Source organism: Acartia tonsa, chromosome 4 (assembly GCF_053477335.1).
Source record: "Acartia tonsa isolate MP-2025a chromosome 4, ASM5347733v1, whole genome shotgun sequence".
Taxonomy (NCBI): Eukaryota; Metazoa; Arthropoda; class Copepoda; order Calanoida; family Acartiidae; genus Acartia; species Acartia tonsa.
Genome location: NC_137263.1, coordinates 42,207,095 through 42,226,457, shown reverse-complemented (window position 1 = coordinate 42,226,457; position 19,363 = coordinate 42,207,095). Strand labels below are relative to the sequence as shown.

Genomic DNA, 19,363 nt, shown 5'->3' with positions numbered 1-19,363 from the left:
CGTTTTCATTCCATAATTTCAATTATATAATTCTTACTTTTATCTGACTTTTATCTGATTATAAAAACGTATTTATTAACTATCTAGTCTATATAATTTTTATTATAGGACGTTTCTTAAAAATCCTTATTTTTTTAATGCTTTTGCAGCCTATTTAAAAAAGCTTCAACAGTTGTTTCGTCTATCTAACCATAGGTACGCCTAGCAATATCAGACTAGAGGTTAATAGTGATGAAATTTGCAATATTGAAATAGATTATATCATGCATGACCATTTTGAAAGCCTTATAGTTGAAGTTGCCTGCCATCAAATAATTACTAATTCACAGACTTTGATGTGTCTTTCCTCTAATCTTTACCTAAATGTCCAAGATGTATTTGTGAATAAAATTAGTTTATCTCCTAGTGACCTATCTCAATAATCTTTTCATCATAATATGCAAAATCCAAGTAAATTATTAACAAAAAATAAAATTGAAATAATTTGAAATGATATTATATCATTTCCTGACTTAATATTTGTAAATAACTCATGCATGTACATTATTTACATCATACAGCATGGTCAATATAAAATAATTGTAGATGCGAAGCAGCTCTACAAACGACCGTCTTTTAATTCCTAACTAACTCAATCTTTGATTATGTTCATTTATGTATATATGATTTTAATTTCTTTCAAGTATTCCTGTTTGTCCTACTCTTCTTAGTTCTTTTTATTTTTAACAAGCACCTAAATAATTCGAAATTTTTGTTTGTTACACACGATTCTATCTAACAATATAATTTCCCGAAAGCTAACCCTTTCTCAATAAAATCTATACACTTTCTAACCAATAGTATTACCGGATTGTTCCTTCACTGTTTTGTATTGGCTTATTTAGAGAATGTGTCTCTAGATTATCTCTCTACTGATAAAACTAACAAATAAATAAGATCACACCATCTTCTAGAATCACTTTCAGTGACCGCTACCCTAAATGGAAGTAGCTTAAAGTGCCTAATAAAAAATCACGTTTTACCATACAAATGACCAATAATAGGCCAGTATACATTTTATTATTGGTCAATTAAAATGTTTACCGTCCTATCATTGGTCATTTATGTTGTATGACGTCATTTTTTATTAGGCACTATAAGCTGCTTCCTCTAATTGTTAGAAGTGCAACTAACCTGTAGTAAACCCATTGGCCTTGGAAGAATCAAAATTTTCCTTGGTACATTATTTACAAAAGGCTTTTTAAAACAAAATTATTCATTATGTAGAATATCTGATATGTTTTTGACGTCTAGACGTAGCAAAATATCTCTGAAATAGCTCAACCTGTAGCTTTAAAGCAGCTCTTTCGAAGGAAGCTTGAAAAAAAAGAATAAATTTGAAATAATCTATTTTGAATAAAGCGGGCATCCAACTAACTACATATCTATTGCTCAAATCCCCATAAGAATTTATAAGAATAAAGAAGTATAAATAGAAAGATAATAGATTAAGTTGTTTGTATATGTATTAAAAATCAATGAAAATTAATGATTATTGCGTGATATAATAAACATATCAGTATCACAACTGTAATAATTTACTAAAAGCCTTTGTAAAAGTTAATGTAGTCCCTGATTAGCATCTGTGCTCTGTATGATGATGACAGTCTCGTATCCGTTCCCCATGGGAGGGAATACTCCAGGTATAGGGGTGTCTATTGCTGTAAATTCACTTGGAGGATCTAAAATCAATTGATATAACTGATTATAATAGATACTTTGAAATCTAATCTAACATTGATAAACCGTAGTTAACCCAACCTAATTAATGTAAGCGATCCAATGTGTGTGTAATTCTATTTTTATTTACTTTAAAATCGTCTTTGTTATTTTTTTGTATTTACTTCATTCTTTTTAAATGCAAAGCTGTTTAAATTTAGGGTCTGTTCGTCCATTATGATATACTGGAGGCTTCGCCCCTAGCCTCTATGGACTTTGCCCCAAGAGGTTTGATCAACCTAATTTTTCGTATTTTAGATATAAGGAAATTTTTTTTTTTGGGGGGGGGGGGTGGTTAGTCGACCTCACTGGTTTAATTTTAGTTTAAAAAAATATTTTTTTGAGGGGGGTGTTTTTCATTTTTGGGGGAGGTTGAAGGTATCCCACCTCCCCAGAAAATAGTTATAAACCTTTCCGGGACTTATGAGAAGCTACCTTGTAAAGGAGAACCCAATCGGTTCAGCGGTTAGCGAGATCCTTCGGTGCAAACAAACAAACATCGTTCTACTTTGTATTATAGATTAAGGTATGTTAGTAACATGAAATTTTGTTCAGGCTAGTAATTTATCATTTGGCACTTGATTTATAAATGATAAATGATATAAAAACGTTGTCACTCTAGATTTGTTTATGTTCTTTAAATAGTTTGATTTCTGAAGTTTCGCTTTTGTGATTTTTGTCATCATTGTTTTAAAGTAAATCAGTCCCATATATATTTAAGAATCTAATTGAATTTGAATATTGGAAGCTGCCTACCTGCAGCTGGTATTGTCAGCTCTGGCTGCGAGGGCATTGGCACGATGGAGTTTGTGTTAGCCGCGTACTGCGGCTTGCGGTAACCACCATAGTTCCGCATGTCGCGGACACCATTGTGGAAGGGCTTCTTTTTGTTCACTTTTGGCATAAATTTTCTAGCTAAACTTGATGTTTAGTTTTCAATTATACAAAATGTATTCAGAAAGTCATTTGGTGTTCAGGTTTATCCCAAAAAAAGAGTTTATAACAAGGATGGCAACATTAAAGGATTCAGAGGAAAGATTCTCAACATTAAGTAAAATCTTCACACAAAAAAATAGGCTGTGTGTTTTAAATAAAAAAACATTAACCAAGAAAATTTTCTTTGATATAAAACGCCGCCGACGGACCGATAGACAAAATAATTAATAGAATGGACGTTTCAAAAAAATGTTAGCCGTCTATCTTTATTAGCAGCCGACAAAATGCGCTATGAAGACAAACAGACGGACCACATGAGTACAGAGTAGCATCGTCAATAAAATGCATTTAAAGACGTTAACTTAAACGGTTAATAATTCATTTTTATTTCTTGTAATACTTATGGAATAAAATGAATTGGTATTTCGTGATTTTAAAAGTTTTTCCAAGAAAAAAGTAAATGCTAAGAAAATTTTAAAAGTTATTAAGTTGATAAAAAAAACCTTTTATTTTATTAGCATTTTATAGTTTATCAAATATTACATTTGAAATGAAAACTGTTATATCCTAAATTTGCCTTTTAAATGATTTTGAAGTTTGATCATAAAATATGATAAATGAGTAGAGTAGCTTTGCTATAAAAAATTCTAAATATGATAAACATCAATTTTCCTATAGATGAAATTTTATCAAAGATATGAGCTGGGAAGGATCGTCTCTGCATGGCTTTATCCCTCCTATCCTCTAGAAGGGAGGTGCGTATCAGTGCCGGCTCGGCAATTGTATCAAACACACTTTTCTGCAGCCTTCCGGCAGCCGGCTGTTCCACCGGCGTCAGCTGTATTTGCTGCTGTGGATATGACGTCATGAGGTCACGTGATTCGCCTCCAGGTAATGAGTGGTGGATTATACTTCCGGAGGGGTAGGAAGATATCCGTTCTGTTGTTGGTCATTATTAATTTTTAGAAAATTTTTTAATATCATTTAAAGATAGCTGTTTGTTTGGCCCTTGATAGATTTTTTCTAGCGAAGATACTTATTTTTTTCGGAGTTGTCCGTCCGTTCTTGGGAGAAACGTGATTTTCGGCTGTTATTTAAGGTATAAAGCTGATTTTTGGCAAAGATTCTAGATATTAAAGAGCACCAAGTTCATATTTTTTGGTCGCTCGAGCTACAAAAGACCAATACTTATTTTATATCAAAAAGGTTTCAAGATTTTGAACGATTTACAGGCATACATATTTTTATGACAATGAATATCTTCTCTATAACTCACTTCGTCCGTTGGTCTAACAACAATGTTTTGTTCTTCGCTACTTATGTATTTTTTAGATACTCTAAAAATTTATATTTTCCTGTGTATGGATTTACAATAGGTTGTGTTAGTAGGTCTGTTGGCAGCCATGGCTCTACACTAGAACAACTAGGTACAAGGGCAGGCAACAATAGTATCCAATTATACCTAGAAATATTCATAATTAGGATGAATGCCTTGTCCTCAGTAATAATTGGTCTACACTAGAACAACTAGGTACAAGGGCAGGCAGCAATAGTATCCAATTATACCTAGAAATATTCATAATTAGGAGGAATGCCTTAGCCTTAGTATCCATTTTTATATACACTAGAACAGCTAGGTACAAGGGCAGGCAACAATAGTATCCAATTATACCTAGAAATATTCATAATCAGGAGGAATACTTTGGCCTTTGGCAGGCAACAATAGTATCCGATTAAACCTAGAAACATTAGAAACTAGGAGGAATGCCTTGGCACCAGTATCCATTATTATGCACTAGAACAACTAAGTAAAAGGGCAGGCAACAAAAGTATCCAATTATACCTAGAAATATTAATAATAGGAGGAATGCCGTGTCCTCTGTAACCATGGCTCTACACTAAAACAACTAAGTACAAGTGAAGGCAACAATAGTGTCCAATTATACCTAGAAATATTAATAATTATGAGAAATGCCTTAGCCTTAGTATCCATTGTTATAAACAAGAACAACTAGGTAAAAGTGCAGGCAACAATAGTATCCGATTAAACCTAGAAACATTAGAAACTAGGAGGAATGCCTTGGCATCAGTATCCATTATTATGCACTAGAACAACTAGGTACAAGGGCAGGCAACAATAGTATCCAATTATACCTAGAAATATTCATAATCAGGAGGAATGCTTTGGCCTTAGTATCCATTGTTCTACACTAAAACAACTAGGTACAAGTGCAGGCAACAATAGTATCCAATTATACCTAGAAATATTCATAATTAGGAGGAATGCCGTGTCCTCTGTAACCATGGCTCTACACTAGAACAACTAGGTACAAGGGCAAGCAATAATATGATCCAATTATATCTAGAAATATTCATAATAGGAGGAATGCCGTGTCCTCTGTAACCATGGCTCTACACTAGAACAACTAGGTACAAGGACAGGCAACAATAGTATCCAATTATACCTAGAAATATTCATAATTAGGAGGAATGCCTTAGCCTTAGTATCCATTTTTATATACACTAGAAAAACTAGTTACAAATGCAGGTAACAATAGTATCCGATTAAACCTAGAAACATTAGAAACTTGGAGGAATGCCTTGGCATCAGTATCCATTATTATGCACTAGAACAACTAGGTACAAGGGCAGGCAACAATAGTATATCAATAATTAGGAGAAATGCTTTGGCCTTAGAATACCCTTGTTATACACTAAAAGAACTAGATACAAGGACATGCAACAATAGTATCCAATTATACCTAGAAATATTCATAATTAGGAGGAATGTCTTGGCCTTAGTTTCCATTGTTACACTAGAACAGCTAGTTACAAATGCAGGTAACAATAGTATCCAATTATACCGAGAAATATCAATAATTAGGAGAAATGCTTTGGCCTTAGAATACCCTTGTTATACACTAAAACAACCAGATACAAGGGCAGGCAACAATAGTATCCAATTATACCTAGAAATATTAATAATTAGGAGGAATGCCTTGGCCTTGGTATCCTTTTTTTACACTAGAACAGCAAGTTACAAGGGCAGGCAAAAATAGTATCCAATTATACCTAGAAATATTAATAATTAGGAGGAATGCTTTGGCCTTAGTATTCATTGTTCTACACTAGAACAACTAGGTACAAGGGCAGTAAACAATAGTATCCAATTATACCTAGAAATATTCATATTTAGGAGGGATGACTTGGTCCTAGTTTCCATTGTTCTACACTAGAACCGCTAGGTACAAGAGCAGGCAACAATTATAACAAGAAATATTAATAATTAGGAGGAATGCCTTGACCTTAGTAGTTCTACCCATTGTTATACACTTGAACAGCTGAACTGAACCATATTCAAATTTTCTAGGCTAGATTATGAGTTGGGGTTAAAGATAAAGATAAATTAAAGACTTATCTAAGACTTTTTATAGCATTTGGCTTATTATCTCCTTTAGTATGATAAAATATACTTAACTCTCAGTTATATTAAGAACAAAAGAACTTTTGCACAAAATAAAAAAGAAATACACCAATTTTTACCGCTAATTGCATGTATCTAATTGCAAAAGTGTTATAAAGATAAAAAAAAAGATTTATTTTCCCCCCAAAACCGCGGTGCAACGTGCTGTGGTTAAAAGTGCAAAGGTTCGTTACATTTACATTTTTTATGGATAACATCTCTTCAATTATTTTGCTCTCAAACTTTCTAGCTATCTAAGAATCATATTATATTTTTTAACTATATTTTTTCTCTCTATTCCATGATTTTATAGTATGCCATCTATTAGATCCATTTTGCAAACATATTTACTTCTTTAAATCTTACTAGCGGTAACGCCGCTCGCCAATGGGGCTATGAGGAACTAGAAAAAAACCATGCTAAGACTTTAATCTGAAAATAGGATTTCAAATTTGAATGATGCTATAACAGTTACGTTTGATTTAGGAAGAGTCGCATCTCCATAATTGTTACACGAAAGTCCGTGCAACCATTTAAAACATGCTAATTTGAATTATCCTATCTGCATAGTAGTCTTGATTTAATCTTTAAAACCTACCTTTTTCTCATTGCTGATTAAAGATATTTTTCCGTCATAATTAAACTCTGAAAAAAAAATTATTCGTCTATTTCTTTTTCCTTACACCTTATACCTAACATTGTTTACTTTACACGTAAATTAACTCTTTTTAAAGAAACTAGCGGCTTCGCCCCCCCCCCCCCTCTAGGGGCTTTGCCCCAAGAGGTGATAAAAAAAAAATAAGGCGAAATTCGTAAAAGGACCAAGGAAATCTTCAGCAAAAAAAGGACCAAGGAAATCTTAAAATTTTTGTTTTTTGGTGGGTTGGGGGTGTCCCTTTCCCCCAAGAAAATAGCCTAAAACCACCACAGGACCAGTAGGTATATTCCCTGAAGAGTAGAATCCGATCGGTTCAGTGGTTACCGAGATCTTAAGGGACGGACGGACAGACAGACAGACATCATTCTACTTTGTATTATAGATAAGAAAACAATGCCATTTTGTTTATATTTTTTAGATAGAAAACTCCGCAACTTTGACACTTGTTTTAACTCGATCCTTGTTTTATGTACATTGCAAAAAAATCATGACACATATTAATTTATTTTTTATTACTTTCTTTTTTTTTCAATTAAGTACTTGTGTATAATGTACATGCATAATGATGTTTATTTGTCGTGTATGTTCAGATTTTAAGCGTCTTCCTCAAAGTGCCTTGTCGGGCATTGAAACGCTAACTCCATGTATTTGGAATAAATTGGAAAACAAGGGGGGGGGGGGAATTTGCATTTGTTTGATTATTACTTTAGGTTAGGTTTGGTTACGTTGGGTACTGGTTAGCCCCACAGGGCCAGTTACTACAAGTATAGGCCCTGGAGGGATGTTCCCCTCGCAGCGGTTATGAATGAAGGGATACCCCCTCTCCCTATTTTCAATTTATTTTAACAAAGACAATTTTGGTTTGTTTCATGTGCCTTAGCGCATAACTAATTAGGTTCAGAGTGTTTCTTTCCCCTTAAAGGAAATGTACAATCTACACTTAAATTAAAGAAAAGTTTTCCTTTTCAACATAGAGGGCTAAAAATTATTGTTTACACATATTACAAAGTGTTAAACCTTCTCATTGGTCAATTTATTTGCCAAAAGCTTGTCAACCAATCAAGAACCAAGGAGGAGATAGGATCAATCCATAGCAATACAATAAAGTTGGCATTATATTATTCCATACAAGTAAACAAATTACATATACCAGAGCTTATTTTACATTGTTGTAAGCCCTCTCATTGGTCAATTTATTTGTCACAAGCTTGTCAACCAATCAAGAACCGAGGAAAAGAATATAAAATAGGATCAATCTTTTGCAGTACAATAAATTATATTATTCCATAGAAGAAAACAAATTACATATTATAGAGCCTCACTCACCTTTAATATTTTGCTAATTGAATATTTGAGGTAAAAAAAGTAGGTTAGGCAAGCTTGGAAGGATAGGTAAACAAAGTTGTTTTCTGTATTAGTTTTATGAATAACTAGCGGCTATGCTATTAGAGGCCTCTAGGGGCATTTGAAGTAGAGGTGGTTGAAGTTAACCACCCCACGTTCATTTAAGTTCTAAAAAGAAAAAGTTTAACATATTTTTAGAAGGGGTCGTTTTTTGTCTAGGGGCGATTTCTCTTGGGAGGTTGGTGGTATACTCCCTTAGAATAGTTATAAACTTTCCCATCACCTATGACTATGAGAAGCTACATTGTAAAGGAGAACCATATCGATTCAGCAGTTAGAGAGATCGTTCGGTACAGACAGACACACAGACATACATCCTGTTACTTTAATATAAGGATAATATGCTTTTATGGTGGACTCGAGTAGTGTTTTTACTTTGAAAGACTTCTACAGTTAGAAGGTCTAAATTTATTTTCAACCGAATTTTTCCAGGATTAAAAGTCAAAGCTAACGGCGCACTTAGCCGGTTAGTTTTAATCAAACGATCTAAGCCAGAAAGAAAGCTACAGCTAATAAAAATGAATTCTAGTCTCAAGTTATGCGGCTTTGAGGAAGCTGAAAATTTTAGAGCCTCAGGCATTCAGGTAAAAGCTGCTGAGCCTTTTTTTCCTTTTAAAAACGAATATTTTACAGAATAGTCTTGATTTTCGGGGCTTTTAATGAGCATTGGTTCATTCTTAATTTACAATAAGTTTTACATTTATACATTCAGACTCAGAGTCAAAAAAGGTGAATCGTTGTAGAATAAGCTTTGCATGAAACATAAAATCTTTGAGATCAATGAAGATTGTTGTCGCTATGTGCAAAAAGATGTTAACAATAACAGGGACAGTTGTTTTCTTGGCAATACAACTTTCAAAATTACCTAACTTCATTTTGAAAATAAAATTGAAATTTATTTTTATACACATAAAAGAAAGTCCGTTATTTAAACTGTCTAAAACTTTTGCAACTTCAATGTCCCATATAAATTCTCATAAGAGGACATTAGGTACCAAATTTCTGTTTGATTATAAATAAACCCTGTCAAAAAATTATGCAGTTATTATGATACGTTAAATCGTTATTGCATCAGCCATGACTACTTGAAATATTTCTGTTCTATTTTGTCAACAATGACCACTTCTTATTTAAGTCAAATAATCAACGTAAATCCTTGAATTTACAAATCTACAGAATAAAAACACTTTTGATAGAGTGCAAGACTCATAGAGTGGCTATTCCTCTGAAAATAGAACAATTAGAAACGAAGAATTACATTGCAGTTTCAAGTTGGCATGACTTTCATATCAACAATGAAACCATGCACACCTTGACCTTAAGACAGGGATCAAAAGGACTGGTAAACCTGCCAAAATGTATAGATTATTTATAGAAATTAAAAAGTTGCCCAAATCACATAATGAGGCCAATAAAAAAATCAAAATTATCATTTAGTTGCAGCTAAAGAACTCAAAAATAGCAGGTCCAATATGTTTCGCTTTTCAGTAAAGTCTCATATATCTTTTATATGGGAGCAAGTTTTTGCTTCATTTTAAAAAGTCCACAGAGGATAAGGGAGCAGATAGGTAAGGTTTCTTTTCCTTATCAATTAAAATTTTACCATTCACTGGACAAATTGAGCCACCGAAAGCAAAACCCTTAGATGTTATAGGCAGATCCGCTTGTTTTTTTTGTAGGCAAAGATTAAAAATAAAACTTAAAAACAATTCTTATCACTCATCGCTTTACGCCTGACACAATAAAATATATTTCACTTTGGCCATTAACCAACAAAGACAAAAAATATCCAAAGTATTTATAAATAGCGCAGCTACTACAGAACTCTGGTTTATCTGCTTATCCGTCCGTCTGTCATTGTAAGAAGTGATTATAGTAAAAGCTCTGAATTTAAGAACAAATTAGATGCCTAGCACTAAAATTATATATTTACAATTAGCGCCCCTAAAAACTAGAGGATCTATAATCGAAGGGATATGGAAGAGCAGAAAATAGCCTAAAACTATACCCAGACGTATTAATATAAATAAAATAGCCTAAAAGCACCTCGGGACCTATAAGTAGCTTCACTGCAAAGGAGAACCAGATTGGTTAGACGGAGATCTTTCGCTACAGACAAAAAAAGCTTACTTCTTCATATAATAGGATATGTGCTGAGTTAGTAAGTTGCTAACAGTTTTGTTAGCCGCGCGCATTATGGACAAACTTGTCCTGTTTTCACAATTATTAGAAAATTAAGAATTACAATAAACTCTTAAAAACAATATTCTCGTGGTTTTTATAACAATTTAAGCTTTTAGATTGAGAGGTAAAACAATGACACTAAACAATATGTATATAACTTCCCGCTGCACTTTTAAAAAGGTTAATTGTTTTTAAGTGATCAGTATATAGTTTATTCGACCTAGGATATCTAAAATACAAAGTTAAAGGATGCTCGTCTGTCTGTCTGTCCGGATGAAGCCTAATCTTAAACATAAGTAGATACGGAAGTACACCCTACCACCATGAAGACAAATGCTTGACGAAGCACATGCCCCCCCCCCCAAAAAAAAAAAAAAAAAAAAAAACAACCAAGTATGGAATCATGGACGTGTTGGAGGGTGGTGTTGATTCCTCCCTACCTTAATACATCACAATTGATTAATATAATTCTTGCCCCCCCCCCCCCCCCTATTAAAGTTCTGATTCAAGTCTCCTTAAATTGTTTTACACCGTCCTACATCATTCAGAAGATTATATTCGCGGGGTGTGCCAAAATATTTTAATCTTTTTCACGCAACGGCTGCCAAGCTCTTTTACAACAAACATTCAAATATCTTTTTTCCGTATTGTCATATTTAGAGCAAAATGTTCTGATTTGTATCATACTGTACATTGATATAGTCTCAATTAATCAATTCAAACAACAGCATACTATTTGATGCTGAAGAAATGCCTTCGCCCCTAGCTCCTGAGGGATTAAATCTAAATGGGTAGTTAGCATAAAACCATTAAGGACCTATTGAAACTTTACAATTTTTAGGCACAATATTAGAAATAATGTTCTTATGCAAACAAATAGAGTCTAGGTCACAAAGATTTGAAAATATGAATATAAAAGCACCAAATTTTTATAACTAATTCATACCTAAGTGTTACGGGAATCATAATGCATAGTTTAAAATTCATAGGACGATTCTAGCATGCCTGATTTTACTTATGATATACGAACAATAACACTCTTGTAGGAAAGCTAGTAAGTATTTCCGAAGCTGTGTAAATTAAAATTGACGAAGCCCAATCTGTCCCACTTTTGAGCAAGACGATTCCCTTTTCTCCCATCTCTTTTGAAGAGATTTTCTTCCCCCCCTTCCCTTTTTTTACCTTTATATGACGTCATATAGGAATCGTCTTGCTCAAAAGTGGGACAGATTGGGCTTCGTCATTAAAATCTATTTGATATCTAATTTTTTTTTATTCCAATATATCATCAAACTAACTACAAGACGAAACTTTTCTACAATAGCAGAATGTAAACAAGACTGTTTTCCTGCACATTGAATCAAGCAACAATTATACTAACATTAGCGGCTACGTTCCAGGAGTCCTCTAAGGGATCTTTAGGTTGGGGTGGGAGGGGGGGGGGGGTTAAGGGTTAAAAAGTCGACTCTCAACTTTCAATTTTAGTAATAAACGAATAAACGATAAAGTAAACAAGGATGACAACATTCATAAAATCGAAGCACTGAAACGGTAGGACAAACGGACATGAACACTTATATAGTGTCAGAACTGAATAATCAAAATATAAATGTATAAGAGTCGAAGCAAAACTGTAAGTAAATTTGTTGAAAACTGCTTTATACAGGATATTGTTCATGGACATACTTACATATTTAGGACTTGATTATAGAGTTGCTTCGTTTACAACATTATACTTTGTTGTCCCAGGAATCAATATACCAAAAATCAGATCAATCGGATGATTATATCACATAAAAATTTGTTGTTAAAAAAGTAAAAAAATCAACATGTTTAAAATGGACGTACGGACATTTTGGTAATGATTATAGAGTTGCTACGCTTTCTAAATCGTACCTAACTACTACAGGAATCACCATGCAAAATTTGAAATAGATAGGACAATTCTAACATGCCTAAATTAACGAAAAAAGCTATCCGTTACGGACGTACGGACGGACGGACGTACGGACGGACCGACCCTAATCATAGAAAAGCTTCGCTTTTAAAAAGGCACAGCAAGATCCTTCGCAACACACACACACACACACAGACATCCTGTTAATTTTATATTAAGATAAAAAATGCAAGTTTACAGTTTGATATGGGTACGTAGAACATTTGCAAAGAATCAAATCATTTGCACTTCGCCTTATCATCCTTGTTAAATTTTAAATAATTGATTGTTACTTAGAAAGGCGTTGAAGCGTGTAGATTAGATAATAACATATATTAATTAAATAATCATATTTCATCAAAATAACTTAAATGCAAATATTTCGATATAGCGAAAATAAAAATGAAATATCTGCCCATCAGCACGTGTTTTAGTGATTTAGCTGCAGACAGGATCGAATGACTACAAGTTATCCTAATCTATTTTCATTACATTTAATTTCATAGCTACTATTTATAAATATCAAAACTAAATTGATCATCCAACAACAAGAATGATAAACTTCTTTAAAAGCGAAGCTCCAAAATTGAACCAATATATAATGGTTGTACAAAGACATATTTTAATAAAATTCATTTTTGAAGACAAAAAGATGTTAATAACCACCTATATTTGCATCAAATTTGCGTAAAAGGGTTTTACTTAAATGGGCGCAAAATTACTATTATTAAAAACTGTTTTGGTGGGCTCGCTCCGTTAAGATCAGACAAAACGTTCATGGTCTTGAAATGCATAATGTCTAACGCACATACCCTAAAGCTAGAAAAGCTTCGCTTTTAAAAAGAATAGTTGTAACAAGATTTGTTAAAAATCACTAATTATTTGAATGATGTATTATTTTGATGATTATCACTTGAAATTTGTAAGTAGTGTTTCACACGGTCAAGTAGCAACTGTGTGTTATACGTACACATATCAGAGACTTCAGAGTATATTCTTGATTCTAAAGTTAATGAAAACCACATAATCACACTATAATTTGGGCCTAGGGTTTTTCCTGCTTAATGTGACATCATATAAGTACGAATCCGTAGGAGCCCACATATCTTTACGCTACCAGAGAAGCGACAGTATCTTATTAACTTGTAATGTGGTTCAAGTACCCCCCTCCCCCTCCCTTTTATGTTTGCTGAACTTCAATTATTTTAACTAAGTCTAGACTGCGTAAACACGGCATAAAATCTTTATAGGCTACCCACCTACATAGAATCGTTCTTAAAGCTATAAAGCTATTACCAAAACATTTCTCTTGTCAAAGTTAATCTTTGGCAGCAAAATGAAACACAGGTTCTATAAAAACTTCAGTTACTGAGATCTTAAGCTTCAGACATCGTTCCACTTTTTATCATAGATAATGAATAGACACTGTTTACTTATAGTCTATCTGCGAAAATACTTCATAGTCTAGTTGTGTTGGCACTGTATAGCTAACCTGCGTATAGACCATTTTTACCAACGAACAGATGGTTATCTTCTTATTATATAGAAGCCACTGCATTAGGGAAAGGGGGGGGGGGGGGTAAAAAAGTTTATTTTATTATTAAGATAAACTAAAAGTGGTACAACACATGAAATATATCGCACATACAACACACACACGCACTCTTAATGACGCGATACTCTTGCAAAAATTCTTTACATCAAAACCACGACTTTTATTTTTTTCCATATCTTTTATATATGTATATATTTACTACATTAAATTGTTAGCTCTGTTCGTAGTTATATTAACATATATTTTTGTGTCATTAAAAAGAACATTCTAATGGCTTAAAAATTATATTTAAAATTCTTAAGTGGGCCAATGGATGCTTGATATTATTTTAGCAACAATTATATAATCAGAACCAATGTGCTATTAAATTTTTTTTCTCGATGTGTAGCATCTCTATGATTGTCCTTTTCCCTAGCTTACTCACTGCTTACAACGGTAAATACAAGTAGTGTATTGACATAGGTTGATAACTTAGTTTTAAAATACTAGATGCTTCGCCCCTGGTATATAAGAAAGAGAAGGAAGTTAACTAACTTAAAACTATCCAAATACCTAAATTTAAAATATTAGTCTATAAGCAACCAAAGATTCAATTTAAAAATAGCCTAAATCTATCCTTTAACATACCTAAAGCTTATGAGAAATTGAGAAGTCAATAGGCTCAGCGGTTAGCGAGATCTTTTACAGACAAACAAAAAATCCTTCTGATTTATGTAGTAGGATTGTATTAGCTTGGCAATTTTGCAAGACCACATAAAAACAACATAATGAACAGAGCTACTGCTTTTAAACACCATACTGTAAACGAATTGCTGCCAGCCTACCTATTTTTATTGCCTATTTTTAAAAGCGAAGCTTTTCTATAATCGGTTCGTAGGCCAGTCGTCTTTTCGTTAATTCAGAAATTTTAGTATTGTCCTTTGTAAACTTTGCATGTTGATTCCTTTAACATTTAGCCACAATTTAGAAAGTGTAGCATCTCTATAATTAGCAGAAAGTCCGTACGTCCATTTAAAACATGCTGATTTTTTTACTTTATTATCCTATTCATCTGGTGTTTGGAATACTAGGACTATATAGCACAATGTTGTAAGCGAAGCTTCTCCATAATTCAGATGTAAATATATCCTTAAACAGTATCATTTATTTATGCAGTTTTGCAACAAATTATATAACAAACTTGTATATTTATATTTTGCTTATCCAGGAATCAGTTTTGACACTCAAAAAGTGTTAATGCTCGTTTGTCCTACCATTCCATTGCTTCGCTTTATGGATGTTGTCAACCTTGTTCAGTAGCGAAGCTACTCACAAGGTTAATTTTGTGTTGATTATGACTATAATACAATAATATAACCTACACAAAATGGCTGGGGTTTTGACAAAAAAAATAAAATATAGTTTATTTACTTCAAAAAAAACTGCTATGCTACTACAGGCCGCTGTGATCCTTGCTTTATTCAGCAGCCCGCTATCTTTCTGATCTAAAGAAATGTAATTTTTATTTTTAATTTAAGTGTGCTTTTTGTACTGTACTTTAAACATAACTTTATACTTATAGGTATTGCAAGTATATATGACTTTTGAATTACTTTTAACGATGAATTTACTGCGTTATTTATTAATCTGTAAATATAATTAAAAATATGCAAAGATTAAATTTAAAGACAATATTCAGACGATATTAATTTTATATATGGACATTTCTAAATTACCTAGTTTTTTTCTGGACTATGACATAGCATCCCTTAAAAGTTGAATCTTGACGAGTTAATTTGTTTCTTTTCATAAAACAGATCTGGCGGTACTAACTGTATTGCAATTTGTCCTACATGGAGGTTTTTCATAACTGTATAATGGTCTAAGGGACATTAAAGGATAATTATGTTTTTTCTCGGCTTCTATTAGGGATAGATTGCTGAATTTTGTAGATTAGATACAACTGATAAATTGGTAATTACTCTGTACTTTCTGATTACGTTGGTCTATCAGAAAGGATCTGAGCGACATCAAGTGTATTTTCTTTTCTGGTATTAACGGTATATTACTTAATTTTGTTGTAATGATTCTGCTGGCTTAGAAATATTTACTCACATAATCATAATCTACAATTCTAACATGCCTAAATTAAATGTAAGAGCTATCCGTACGCACGGGTCGACTATAATCATAAAAAAGCTTTGCTTTTAATAATGTATCATAAAATTATGATTTCAATTGTTTGAATACTTTTTTGCTAATTTTATTGATTATTAATAGAAATATGTTTAATGTTATTGTTTAAATTAAATGAATAATCAATTACTAACTGTTAAATTATGGTCTGTAATTATGAAATGGACACGTGTGGTTATTGCAGAGGATACATGGATAGATCAATGAATGAGGGGCCATTTTATGTTCTAATTTTGTACAGTTCATATCCTGTATATATAGGGGTTTTTCGAGTTTTGCAAATAATTTTAAATTGGTTGATTTACTATACATGTAAATAAGCAAAGAGATTTTCTATACCAAATATCATTTCAACTTTTAGAGGCAGTATTTTTAGTGGTTATTTGCCCATGTACTTTTAAAACTTGAGTACATGCTCGGACTATTTGGTATCTGTGACCGTGTCATTGGTAAACTTTTTATTTTTAGTAGTGCTTTGCTGAGGCTCATTTGTGTTTTACTGAAAATTTTCAAACTCACGGTGCTTTTCTCATTAGTGCCTAGCGAGTACAGAAATGCCCCCCCCCCCCCTCCCCACATATTTTTTTAACAGATTGAAAATAAGATGGATCAAAGTTTTCTGCACCCAATAAAACTTAACCTAACATGAAGAAAAAACAGACAAACGAAAAATTAACACACCCACCCCCATCCCCCGATATTTTAATTTTTTTTTTAAATTAGACTGTGTGAGTTTCTTTCCTATACTAGGCACATAGAGGGAAACTGCCAAACTTATTATTACTAGCGGGAAATATAAATCAAAATTATGCATCTATTGTTGATTTTTAGACTCTTATGTAGGTGAAGATTGTCCGCTGTTGATTGTTGTCTTACTGGCGGCTGAGGTTAAATGAATTTGACTGGCGGCAGTTGTAGATTACCCAATAAAAGCGGCTGCGGTGGTTATTAACCTGAATACTGATTTCTAAAGTCCTGCATATTGTAATAGGCTATTTAAATATTGGTGTAATTACTATTATTAACCATGTTCATGTATTCAACTTAATTTCTCATTGTTATACTATAACAAGGGAAATTACATGTTCCAAAATTGTATTACAACAAAACAGTAGTTTTATACAGTTTAGCAAAGATTAGAGGATTAATATTTTAAGCATGGATTTTAAACCGATTAATATCCGCTAGATGTACAGCATCGTTATAAAAATAATTTTTTACAAGTATTAAAATAAAATCATTAAAAAAATAACAGTTAATTAGCCTAGTATTTTATCTTATAAATTTTCATTTTATTATCCGCGGAGAGCTGTCTATATTACGAAGCTATAAATTTTGGAGGCGGGGGGGGAGGGACTGACCGCCAGAGCATTACCGATAGACTGACCCGCCAAGTAAACTATATACTGGATGCTCATTGGTGTAGGAATATACAAAAAAATTCAGCTGGCTATCTTAAATATCAGCAGAGAAATTTACGTTTCCCCCTCACGGACGGACGGGCATTTTGAATCATAGAGAAGATTCGTCAAAAAAAAAAAAAAAAATACAGAATCCTACTTATGAAGTGTACATAAAAATTATATAAACCAACAATAGATTCTAATATCATTAGATTTTAAGTGACAATATCATGAAAAGTTTCAATAAATTTAAAGCCTTTTAAGATTAAACTGATCAGACATTACTTTTTTGTACAACTTAAATTCCAAAAAAATATAATATGAACTTTCCCTACAACTTCAAACAAAGATATTAGACTAAAATATTAGATAAAAAGACTTTTCTGGAAAGCATAACTTTATCGTATACGCCTTCTATAAGATGGTTTTATGCTAGTTTCCTAATTCTCGCATAATTTTGCATGTTTTTTTTCTGAAAAGTTTCCGTCTAGCAACTAATGTTACAAAAAAAATACTTACTTCACCCCTAGACTATTGTCTTACTTAAACAACCGTTAACGGATCTTAGTATATATAGAAAAAGATTTACAGACATCCTGTTACTTTATTGTAAAGGATAAAATTACGCTCTTGCGGACATATCTCTACAGTTTATGTGTAACTATCTATAAACTAATATTAGCTGAATGGACAATAGACTTGGGATAATAAGAAATTATAATTTATAAAAAATCTTTGGCTTCTCAATACAAAAATCAGTTCCGGTCCCTAACATAGTACCATAACCTGCGACAGTAGCTTAACACGTAGAGCACCGCCCGGCGTCGGGGAAATGACGAGTTCGAATCTCGGCTTAACATAGCATCATAATTAAAGATGTTAATTATGGTTCCTACTGCTACTATGTCAGATGGGGGACTTTGGAGAAGAGTAGGCGAACGCGTTGACCAAAAACAGGCGCAATTCATTACCATGCAAAGTTAGGACTTCAATACAAATGTCGTACAATCAAAGAGCTGATTGTCTGATGGGTGTTACTCAACTACCCCAGGTGTTTGGACAGAAAAGTAGATAGGCTCCTCTTAGTTATCCTAGTTATCCTCGCCCGTATCAGTTAATTGACAAGGTAACATAATACCATACAATGTAAATCACCGGTCGCCAATTTTGAAACACTGTGATTACCACGCCAATTAGGTATGCTGTTTTTAAGTATAGGATCTCTTTAGTTTAATGCAATTCTAGAATAAATAATCAGTAAACTTTACTTTGATTCTTGTATTAATAGTAGGATTTTGGATGATAGCTTGTACCTAAATCTGATTTGTTGGTAACAATTACAATAAACAGTTTAAACAGTTCGAAGGCAATTAACCAAAAATGAAATTATAATATCTTCAATTTAAGCAATCAAATATTGTCTAATACACACTATTGCTGCACTTGATATAGTTATTTAACTTAAAGGTATTTTTTTAGGGACCTATAAGAACATTATTGGTATGAAAGCCACTCTATGAAACAAACATTAAACATTGCTAAAGAAGACTTTTAGAGTGTAATCTGAAGTATAAATTCATGATAAGTTTCGCCTCAAAGGAAAGCTATGATTGACTATAGGTTTTCTGAAATAGATTTTCTGAATGGACATAAATGTAGAAAAAACGTATAGACTGCGTGGGGACAGGGGAATATTCAAAATCAAATAAAAGTGGGGCTATTTGATATGATCACTTATTAACAAAAAAATTCTAAAATGATATCAGGAAGTTCAGATCTAAGCTAAATAGAAAAAAATTGGCAAAATTTACTTTTTTTCGGAATTCTCTCCAATTTAGGATATTTTTTTATCGAATATACTCTCTCCTTTAAGTGTCAAAACGGTAAAACC

At 32.7% G+C, this 19,363-nt stretch overlaps 1 protein-coding gene across 2 annotated transcripts in view; it reads right to left on the bottom strand.

The window, feature by feature from the left end:
* LOC145317262 (uncharacterized) overlaps window positions 1-6,804 on the bottom strand; it is a 29,081-nt gene extending 22,277 nt beyond the window's left edge. The window contains exons 1-6 of one of the 2 annotated variants that reach the window (XM_080158260.1): window positions 6,756-6,804; window positions 4,054-4,156; window positions 3,370-3,637; window positions 2,515-2,676; window positions 1,614-1,721; window positions 1,174-1,215 (exon numbers count right to left, since the gene is read on the bottom strand). In XM_080158260.1, coding sequence (XP_080014386.1) covers window positions 1,174-1,215; window positions 1,614-1,721; window positions 2,515-2,676; window positions 3,370-3,637; window positions 4,054-4,156; window positions 6,756-6,766 — 694 coding nt within the window. In that variant the 5' untranslated portion in view covers window positions 6,767-6,804. The remainder of the gene's footprint in view (window positions 1-1,173; window positions 1,216-1,613; window positions 1,722-2,514; window positions 2,677-3,369; window positions 3,638-4,053; window positions 4,157-6,755) is intronic. The other variant, XM_080158261.1, reaches the window with a different exon arrangement.
* Between the last annotated feature and the right edge of the window lie 12,559 nt (window positions 6,805-19,363).